The sequence below is a fragment of the Rhagoletis pomonella genome, unplaced genomic scaffold (genome assembly GCF_013731165.1).
Source record: "Rhagoletis pomonella isolate Grant_MI unplaced genomic scaffold, Rhpom_1.0 Rhpom_scaffold_00004, whole genome shotgun sequence".
NCBI classification, from domain to species: Eukaryota; Metazoa; Arthropoda; class Insecta; order Diptera; family Tephritidae; genus Rhagoletis; species Rhagoletis pomonella.
Window position 1 is genome coordinate 67,402,229 of NW_023458558.1, and position 11,710 is coordinate 67,413,938.

Consider the following 11,710-nt stretch of genomic DNA (forward strand, 5'->3'; position numbering starts at 1 on the left):
CAACAAATACTCTACATTATGGCCGCTTGGTCCACGGCACTCCACAATCTGTTCGGCTATATTATCATGCGTGTCTTCGCCGAGCCAGTGGCAATTCTCAGAAGTTGCAACGTACACTAAAACAGGAACGGCTTCGCCGCTGAATGGTGTATCAAAGGAAGCGACACGCGGGAAGAACTTTGTTTCGAGGATTACGTAACCGCCTAGATGGAAAAAGAAATTAATGTAGTTTAGAAAAAAGAAGATTGACAAGGAAAGTTGCATGCCATAAGGGCGAGAAATCGCACTCACCTAGCGTGCATTCGCGTTGTTTGAGATAGTCCAACGCTGTGCTGCCGGTAATTTTATAAGCACAACCCCAGGTGATGCCCTGCAAAAAAAAAAAAAGAGAAATTTAAATAAATATATTACCAATTGCATTTAATGATATTTTTGATATTTGTACTAGCTGAGCTTTATTTTTATAGAAATTGAACATGCTTTATTTAATGCCGACGAAATGATTGTTTGTATGTATGTATGTGTGTGCATCCATTTATTTTTTAATGTACTATAGCCATCTGAGCATGTTCTACACTACATCATCTCAATGCGCCTATAAGCAAACTATAGTGTATACGCATTTAGCGTGTTTTTCATTCACAATTAATTCTTCTAATAATTCGTAGATGCTTTTTCGTAAAGTGGTTTGTTAAATACATTTAAGTGTGCAACGTTGGTTGGAGTCGGCGCTAGCCGTTCGAGTCTTCCATGCTTGTTTCTCGGGGTCACACACGAGTTCATGGTAACTCTTTAATTAACCCTGGGGAAAGTCCCCGGGCCTAGGGTAGAAAGTACCAAGGCGTAAAAAGGCTCAATGAATTTTGTGCTTCGCCTATATTCCGAGGAAATCCGCCAGACGCCATAAACAAAGAGAGTTATCGAGTTTTCGTGCGTTCGGTGTCCACGGAAACGTGCCAGAGTTTGATATTAGACATTTACAAGTTTGAGTTCTCTCACATTTGTTGTGTTTGGGCTCTTGGACGGAATGGGGCTTACATTGGGAAATTTGGACGCGAGCCAGCAAAAGATCTCCTTTTTTTAGTTTTTGCTGCTGTTTTTTTGCTAGCACGTGGCAGTGAAATTTGTGTGTACAAACATACATAGATACATACATAAGTATAGATAGAGATGTATAGTTGCTTCCATCCGTTTAGGCGTAATATTTATGCACACGTGCTTAGCTACGGTGGCTAAAAGCTGGGACAGACGGCAAAGCTTATGAATATAATCTGGCACACATATGCTCACAATAATTTTACCCTTACAGACGGCAGTAAACGAGCCGCAAGGTCGTGGGTTCGAAACCCAGTCGAATTTTCATTTATTTCGATTTCATTTTTTTTTTTATAAGTTCTATATTTTTTTACGTTGCTTTCAGTTGTTGTTGACTCTTCAATAAAATTAAACTCTAAAAATTTTAATTAACCAATAGTAAAATAAAAAATGTGATATAAAATAAATCAAATAAAATAAAAAAATATAAAATAAATAATAGAACAAGAAAAAATGTTTCACAATCGCTCCAACCGGGAATCGACCGTGACAGCTTCAGGTTTGTACCTCGCAACTCTCACCAGTCGGCTACTGCGGACGCAAAACTCGCCCGCTTTGTTTGCTTACTTGTACAAAAAACAAAAGCTGGCCGTTTTTACCAGTGTTGTAATCGAAAATGCCCCGAGTCCGAGATAATTCCTAAAATTTCGTGCATTGGTTCGGCTGCTTATGCGCATTTTAAAGAGGAAAATGCAATTAAGATTCAAAGCAAATAAAGGCTGTTTATGCAAATAATCGACCCCGTTTGTCAACCGTATAAAATTAGTATCGATGATGCTAATAAACTGTGTACATACTAGAGGTTTACGCCGACAGGCTTTGCGGCGGCGGCGTGGTCAACGTCAAAAATATTCGGCGGCGGCGGCGACGCCGGCGCGTCTGGAAACGCCGGCGCTACTTCTCATAAGGTAGATTTCAAAGAGCCATGAGGCTACTAATCTTATCATTTCAACTCGTCAGCGTTAGGCATTCGCCATGCCAATTATTCTATTATTATAATTCTATTTATTTCATTATTGAATTAGTTTTAAATTTAAATATTGTTACTTCCTACTTGAACTAAAATGTTGAGTGTCTGGCGCTGATTGATGGGCGAACAGAAGAAGGTCTGAGGTATATACATACATACACACACGGATCTCTATATTATCTACAGATGATGTACTATTTAAATTTAAAGAAAAAAATTTTGTTTAAAGTTTAGTTATTGGGGTAATTTATGTCGCTCTCAATAAATTTTTGCAATAGTCTTATCAACTCGAACCAGAATGGGACTTTTTGACCCACTGTTGAAAAAAATGGCTTATAGATGGTTAAAACTTCCACTAAAATATGAAGCGCCAAATTTTTCTAAGGAGAACCGAATGTAATGAAAAATAATACTAATGTTTACCATAAAGAGGGGACTTTAATTCTGTGTAGAAAACATAGCGATGCGAGGGAGCAAAACCTTCCTGGGGTTTGACCACCACTAAGGAATGCTAACGTAATTTTCACACAGCCACCTAGTACTTGTATACGTATGTGGGACCCCAGAATAAAATAACTTACGAATGTAAATATTAGCAAAAAAGTGTTTGTTTAAGATATTAAAAAAATACATAGAAAAATCAACTTGTCTTTGATTTATCTTCAATAATTGAGGAGTTAGATGCAAAGAGGCCGCTTCTATTAAAACTGCTTTCTGAGATATTGGAGCTAAAGTTTTTGATGTGTTATAAGTTTCTTGTCTACTGCGGAAAAAAATCGTTAGATTACCAGTATTTGACCCTAATTTAACTGTAATAAACGCTGTCGTCAAAAAATATGTTACCTATGTTTTTTCTAAGTTATGCTATTTTTGGAAAAAATAAAGGGGATCATACTCTTGTCCAGTGGCCCAAATTATGCAAAAAAAAAACTAATTTAAAAATGTAATTTTCATTTCGTAAAATTGTGTTTTTATACAAGTAATATTTAGTTCCTTCAAACGATGTATTCAATGTACATACATCATGAAAATTTTGTACAAAATTCCTTAGGCGCCGAACGCCGCCGCCGCCGCCGCGCCGATATTTTCGTAACTCGGCGGCGGCGCGTGAGGAATGACAAAAAACGGCGGCGGCGGCGGCGTGGCTCGGCGGCGTATACCTCTAGTACATACATATGTAGTATATATGTACATACATATGTATGTATGTACATAAACTACAGTGCAAAACTGAGTACATGGTAGTTAATCTTAGATATTTGCAAGGTTTTTGAAGTTAAAATTTGTTTGTTAGTTTTTTGAAAAAATATGGTTAACGCTTTAATTAAAACCATAAAATTTAAAATTGCATTATTTATAGACCTTAGAAAAAGTCAACAAATTTTCATCAAAGCTTTTAACTTTTTAAATTTAATTTCTGGGTATGCAGTTTTATAGTCTGTTAAACTAAAGTGCAAGTTTCAAGCAACGTGGTCCAGCTAAGGTACGACTCTGAATTTAACTAAAATATGTGCATATTTTGCTGAGATAAACAAAATAGCTAAAATTAAATAATTAACTTTTAGAGGGAGAAAAAATGTTTCTTTGTAAAGAGTGTGGAATAGTCTAAAAATAAAGCATATACTCCTCTCAAAATTGTACCCTGACAGACGGCAGTAGATATCTATTGCGGACTAAAAAATCGCAAGGTCGCGGGTTCGAGTCTCACGGCCAGTAGAGTTTTCATTTAATTTTTTAATTAATTACTATTATTATTTTTATGTAAATACATCTAGCGGTAAATCTTTTAAATAAATTGAAGCTATAAAAAATTTAATTAACTAATAATAAAATAAATTATGTGAAATAAAATAAAACACAAAAAAAATCAAATAAAGTAGAATAAAATACATATCCTCACCTGAAATGCAACTGAAATGGAAAAGGTCGTGACTAAAATTTTTTTTTTTTTTCCTTAAATGATGTGGGGAGTTGTAATTCAATGAAATCCATCATATAAATCAAAAAGGGAATTTTTAATTTTTTTATTGGTTATGACTTTTTGCATTTCTCATTTCAGTATTGTCATCGAAAATTCTTCTGATCCACATTAGTTTTGTGTATTAAAACATAGACAGACGGCAACGTTGACCCGGACTAACGGCGCGGTTGATCTGATCAAAACTGTGCCTTGACAGAAGGCAGTAGTGGGACTCGAACCCACGACCAGTAGAATTTTTATAACATTTTTTTTTTTATTCATTCAACTATATGTAACTTATATTATTTTTAATGTTGTTTTTAGTTAGTCGTTTTTGACTTTTTAATAAAATTAAACTCTAAAAATTTAGATTACCCAACAATAAAATAAATAATATTAAATAAAATGAAACAAAAGAAAGAAAGTAAAATAAAATATAAAAAAATTAAAAAATAGCAATCGCCCGAACCGAGGATCGAACCTAGGTGCTACCGAGTTGTAGTACACAGATCCAACCACTCCGCTACAGCCAATGCCAAAATCGAGTGCTTTGTTTGCTTACTTGAGCAATAAAATTAGCCAATCAAACGTTAGCCAACTGTTCAATATAAACGTACATACATAGTTTACGTAATCTAAGTTTAAAATGGCACTGCAAAGCTGCTCCTTGGTTAATTAAAAGGTGTTTATTATTATTTTTTACTAAAGCCTAGTCTACAGAAACAAACTTTTTTAAGTACAGCTAGAAATTGTCAAAAAAAAAATAACAAGAGCCAATTTTTTCTATTGTACATACTGCACACGATCTTCAAAAGAGACACAACTCAAAATTAAACGCTCGTCAGAAAATACGAAAAACTCTTTCATAGCACCATATATGTAATACTTCTATATTGGTAGTAAGCTAACTTCTCAATGTGTAGGCATTCCGAAATCAAAGCGAGACAGTCTAATACCGTTTTTGTCAATGTATTGTGTACTTGAGTGCCGTTTTTATACCCGAGCGCACTTGTGCACAAGGGTATATTAATTTTGTTCACATAACGGTTGTTTGTAACAGCCAAAACGAATCGAGATAGATATAGACAAATGTATACATAAATGATCAGAATGAAAAGAGAAATCGATTAAGCCATGTCTGTCTGTCCGTCCGTCCGTGTACACGACAACTCGAGCAAAAATTTAGATATCTCAACGAAATTTTGTATGTAGGTTTCCATTTATCCAAGGTAGGTTGGTATTAAAAATGAGCGGAATCGGACTGTAACCACGCCCACTTCCCATATAACTGTAATTTTCAGAAATACGAAAACTGCGATATTTTAGTATCTACTGGAGATTATTCACTAAAAACTGATATTTACAATAAGTTTTAGACGAAAAATAAGAATATTATAAATTTTCGTAGCCAGCCCACTTATGGTTACATGTGTATATCCTGGTAACCGCTGCACCAATTTCTTCCAAACTTGGCACAGTTGTTGGCCTTCGTACAATATACCAAATGGCCGAAAATTTTTAAAATCGGACAATAACCACGCCCACATCCCATATAACGGTAATTTAGAGAAATACAAAATCTTCGATAAATCAGTAAATATTAAAGCTAATTTATTCAAAATTGATGCTTGCAACAATTCTTAACCAAGAAATACGTTTGTAATAAAATTTTGGAAAATGGGCGTGGCACCGCCCACTTATGATCACATATATGTATCTCGGTAACCGTTTTACCAATTTGTACCAAACTCGGTATGGTTATTGTGCTTGCCACATAAAAGCAAAACGTTGAAAATCGTTGAAAGCGGACTAAAATTGAGGCCGCTTTTCATACAACGGTAAATTTCAGAACTGCTTGAAACTTCAAAATTTCGAAATCTAAGGACTCTAATTTACTCAAAATTGATACGCCCGCCCCGGCTTACCATCTAGCGGTAGCTTTCGGTAAGGTGAAAAACATATATTTATTACGTGCGCCGGGTATTTAATGTTCGGCTCTGCCCGAACTTAGACTTTGTTATTTGTTTAGACATGTTTATTTATAAGCGTGTGTGTTCCTTTTCTTTCGTACGTGTTTATTGATATATCTGTACTGTAGTGTTTTCGGACGGTACTAGCTCTTACTGCCAATATAGGAGTATTACATATATGCATAGCACATGCTATTCAATTCGGCAAGGGAGACTTTCCCTTAGGAAAAATTTGCTCCAGCCTTTGCTTAAGGGTAAATGAAAGCTCTGTGCACATTTTTGGTGCATAATTTCAAAAATGACAAATTTTGAGTTGTTTCACTTTTTAAGATCGTTTACGATATATAGATAAATGAGAAATAAACGTAGTCGAGTAAGTAGAGCTCTATAGGACCCAGGTTCGATCCCTGGACCGGGCCTTATCCAAATATTGGAAATTTTTTTAGTTTTATTTTATTTATTTTTTAATTATTTTTTTTTTGCTATTTTTATTTCAATTCAATTTAATTTAATAAATCCATTAAAATGGCTACTTAAAAATCAGAATCAATACAAAATTATTAAACACAACTGTAGCTAGGCGTGGGACTCGAACCGATGACCACCAGGCTCGCAAACGAAAACGGCCAGTTGTTGTTGATATTGAAAAAGAAATGAAATTTATTAAGGAATTTTTTCGGCCAAATATAAAAGTTATAACTTGACTTTTATTTTTTCAATCAAAGAAAAAAGTTAAAATTTCATAGTTAATATTATAGTTATTTATTTGTTTGTAAGCGTTTAAGTTAAAAACATTTTGTTGCTTCCTATAAAAAGACAAAATAATCATGTTGATGACCTGAGTCAATCGAGTCTGTCTGTATGTATGTATGTCAAGTCTGTCTGTCTGCCTGTTTTAACGCAAACTAGTCCCTCAGCTCTAGAGATATCCGACTGAAGTTAGGTACGTGGGCGCCTTTTAATAATATATGTATTAATCATTAGTCGGAACGATCAGATCGGACAACTACAAAATATATCCCCGTAGCGTTCTCAAAACTTAAGCTTGTTCTTAGCAATTCGCAATACAGTTTAACCCTTATTGTATTGTGACTAAATAAACTGCTGTTTTTGACCCAAAAAATAAAAGTAAAATTTTAACTGTTATTTTTTTTTTGACCGAAAAAAGTAGAAGTCAGATATTTACTTTTATTTTTCACTGCAAATTTTAAATTTTAACTTTTTTTTGACTGGAAAAACAAAAGTTAAAATAAATGTTTAAAAGACAAATTCTATCCAACTGACTTTGAATTGAAATTTCGAAAATAATTATTATTTTCGGTCCTTGATTATGTTATATTTTATTTGTTATATGTATGTTATTTTACTCAGTTATTTAAATATTATAAAATTTTTAGGAGTTTATTTTTATTGAAATTTGCATATTTAAAAAAGTGTCAAAAATCGCAAAATTTTTTATTAAATAAAATTCCCGAAATCAACTTAACAAATCTTTTATTTAAAAAATGAGATCTTGTTATAATATAGGTTTTAAAACCATAAAGGAATATAATACCTTCAGGGTAATAATAAATAACACAAATCTCTTATACTACAATAGTGATGTAAACACAATTTTCTTTAAAAAGACGCATACCTTTAAAAAATATTTGTATTAAAACATTTTGCAATAGGGCTGCGTAATTAATAAATTTATCATAACTCATATTAATTGATGAATCGCACAATCCACTTTTGAGCGCTTGGCGCTAAAAATAAAAAAAGAAGCTATAATAAGGAGAAATCCGTGATTATATAAAAAAAAACGTCAAATTGCCGCTAAAATGCCCAATCTGGACACTCTGACAAATATAGTCACATTAAAAAATAAAAATAATAGGTAATTGAAGGAACTCAAAAAAAATCCTCGCGGCTTGCTTAGTTCGCAATATTGCCATTTGTCAGGGTCAAATTTTGATCGGATCAATTACTTCGATAATCCGGATTAAAATTGCCGTCTGTCTACATATGTTATAGAGCTCATCAAAATTGGATTTTGAACGAAAGTCGGTAGATTAAACACCAAAATCCTTTAAGAATTTAAAAAATTACAGCTACAGCATAATATTAGATACCGTCTTCAATCAGATGCAAAATTTAAACGAATTTGGGGCTAAAGAATCCAGGGACCGTAAATAGCAGTTATTTGTTTCAAACAGTTAAACTTGGCCAGATATTTTTTAAGTTCGAAATAAAAGTCTTTCCGGATAGTTCTATGGCAATTAAAAAACATTTTTTATTTAAATATTTTTCAATGGCTGGCTTTCTGCTGGCTTTCCTCGTTTAAATATTTCAGTTTTAAAGCTATTTGAGTCCTCTTTCAGTTGATACCAAACTTGTTTCATTTGGATAAGCGGTTTGATTTTTATTAGGAAAGGGCTTTTATTTTCGACTTAAAAATGGCCGTTGAACCGTTTTCGATTAGTCTTTTTTTATGGAGAAGGTGGTACTTCAAGGGTGATCCCATACTAATTTGGTTTAGTTGCCATCTTTTTCTCATAAAGAAATTAACCTTACCAGAAACTTGCTAGAAATGTCGAAAGGTTGAAATTTGGATGACCAATTTGAAATTTGGCGAATTTTTATACATCTTTTACACAGATTGAAACTTTCGACTTATATGGTTTTCGTTGTAATATTAAGTATATTTTTGAAATAAATAAATTTAAACAAAGAAAATAATAAATTTAAGTAAAGAAAAAATACAAGGTTAAAGTTTGTAACGAAGTAGTGTCCATAACTATGTGGCCACCACTGATTAATTGTGATAAAATGTATTGTTATGTGGTTCTTATTATAAATAGGTACTCACATTAATTTCACTCACCTCTTTGTCTTCAATGAGTGTTGCAACGCGACCGGGCTGTGAAAAAAATAAAATAAATTTAGTATTGTACTCATCACTTTAATGTATCTATGTATATATGTATGTATGTATATAACGTAGGCAATTAAAAATATATATGTTCTTATGCATGTACATACATACATACGGCATCGGTCGTATCTATAGCACGGCATTGCACTTATGTTTATTTCTTTATTTTTAAGAATTTTTAATTTAAATGCAGTTCGGTCTCTTACAAAACCAATACATTTATACCCAAGTCTAAAACTTTGTAGAAAACTACAAAAAAATTTAAAAAATGTTCTCCGAATTTAAAATTTTTTCTGAAAAGTGTCTAAAAAATCAACAGTAATTTTTAGGCCTTAAAACATGTGAATTAGCTGGTTTTTTTTACACGCATATACATCTACGCTTAACATGTAAAAAACAACAAGAATCGACAATTTCCATTTGAAAACAAGTAATTTTGAACCGACTTAAAAAAAAGGATTGTTTTTGTTTTTTTTTGTGTTTATGTATGTTACCGCATAACTTTGGAGCACGACAACCTATTTCGATAGTTTCTATCGGAAAGGTAGTGTCTGACAGGTGGTCCCATACTAATTTGGTTTAGATCCGATCATTGGATCATGAATAAATTAACGGAATTCCTAAATTTTTATAGTAGAATTGAGGCCGTTGTTTTTTGCATTACTTGTTTGCTTAAAAATTACTTGTGATTTTATCGACAACTATTCACAAGCGCACACAAAAGTTTTTCGCTTACACCTCCATACAAATTTTAAGCGCATATACGTATCCGTGTAAAAAAAAAAACACACCTATTATCAGACTAAAATTGGGCTATAAACCTCTGTACTCAAAAGAATTCTAATACTTCTGAGAAAAATGTTTGAAAGTTGCTTGAAAATTTGTTGATTTTTTTGTGTTTTTTTACAAAGTTTTAAACTTGGGTTTACATGGGATTGATTTGTTAGAGAATGAACTGTAATTTAATAGAAAATTTTGAAAACTAACCCTTTCCGGTCAAATCGGTCCCTGATGAATATAAGTATTTTTCCTCTTAATTACAAGGTTCATGAGGCGCTACATAATACCAAAAGTAAAAAAAATACTCAAAAGTTGTTTTGGGTCGCTATTAGGGCTACCTCAAATTTCGGCAATATATTGCATGATAAAAACATAGCAAGGTATAACCGTTCTCTCAATTTGTCGGCCATGATTTTTTTTTGAAGTTTGCCAACATTTTAAAATCATATAAAAGTGAAAATAAAAAATTGAAATTGTTCGAAATTGTTGTTGCTTGAGATTGAAAATGAAAATGTGTGTGTGAGTTTGTGAGTAAATTTAAAAATTAAATTGTTTGGAAACGTCAAGAATTTTAAAAGTGACTCTCAGCGGTTCTACCTTACTATATTTTTATCATGATATATTGTACAAAAGTCCGCAAAGGAGTAAAAGCACTCAAAAAAACTCAATAAATATTTCACAAAGTTTGACGGAATAAAACTTTTATTTAATTGAAAATGAACTTATTTATGTACAAAATAATTTATTTTACTGCAGATATGTTGGAATGAATATTTTATATCTTTTTAAGTACCTTTAGTTAAGATCTGCATTAAAAAATTGTAAATTTTCTCCATGAGAAGAGAATTATATAAAGAAATTTTGAAAAATTTCAGATACAACTACAATATAAATCATAAATGACCCGTTCTAATAAACTTTCCCGGTTTTTCTGCCTTCAGTAGATCAAGAAATCAAAAACCTACCCTTTACTGCAACAACAGCGCACAAGCTCTTCAAAAACGCGGCAAAAACCACCCTAATTGCAATACAATATATTGTACAAGACACTTTAAACCTTTCAGTGTAAATGTACAATATATTGTACATATTTTTTGACCACCCGGAAAAAATATTTTAAATCATGATAGTTCAATTTAAGCATTTTTATATGATGAAATGCTTTATATATTTCCATAATATGTGCTTATAGTTATTAGCGATTTTACTTGACTTTCACGTATGCCACTGGAATTTTATAAAATGGTCTATTTTTAAATTAAACTCTAAAAATATTTTTGAAACGTTTTCGATTTTGAAATTTACGTAAACTATTCGGTACATTCCAAAACTTGATAAAGTTTAATTTGTTTTCAAAAATATTTATAAGATTTTTAGTAGTACGAGTCCAATATTACAAAAGATTAAATGAACAATATATTGTACAAATCCAGGGAAATAAACAAAAGTAGCAAACAATCTCACTTTGAAACGGCGTGCTATAGATATGACTGATACTGTACATACATATGTACGTACGTATGTGTATCCTATTATTTATATTCGTATTGCATTCTTGAAAAAGCGTGCAATGAAATAAACAAAGCCTTGTCGGCTGTTGAACTTGCAATTATTGCGCCTTTATTAATATGATTAATATTTTAATTAAATTTTACTATCCTTTTGTTATTTTAGTTTTAATATATTTTTTTACTCAAAACTGTTCAACCTTGACTGAAAAGTCTGACACGTTTTGCTCATAATGCAGCAAAACATCCGAAAATCGATCCGAAAAAGGAAAGAAAAGTAGGTGAAATGCGGATTTTTGTCCGTTCACCGATTATATTTTGGGATACTCTGGCGATCCGTTTTCCCACTATAGTTTGGATGGCATGAAGCCTTAAATATTAATAGATAAATCTCTCAATGGAGACATAGCATTATAGATTTACACCCCTATTGCGAATGTCGATAGGCAGTAGATAAACGACTATTAAGCGATTATCGATTATCGATGCTATTGCGAGTGTCGCTTAGTC

The 11,710-nt window shown here is 32.4% G+C and overlaps 1 protein-coding gene across 5 annotated transcripts in view; it reads right to left on the minus strand.

Annotated features, from left to right (window-relative positions):
- The window catches only part of LOC118738023 (glutathione-specific gamma-glutamylcyclotransferase 1), a gene marked incomplete at its 3' end in the record, with an annotated part of 99,446 nt that continues 87,736 nt past the window's right edge, over positions 1 to 11,710 (minus strand). For 3 of the 5 annotated variants that reach the window (XM_036468897.1, XM_036468898.1, XM_036468896.1), the window contains 2 exon segments: positions 1 to 203; positions 292 to 370. In XM_036468897.1, coding sequence (XP_036324790.1) covers positions 1 to 203; positions 292 to 370 — 282 coding nt within the window. 5 annotated transcript variants of the gene reach the window in all.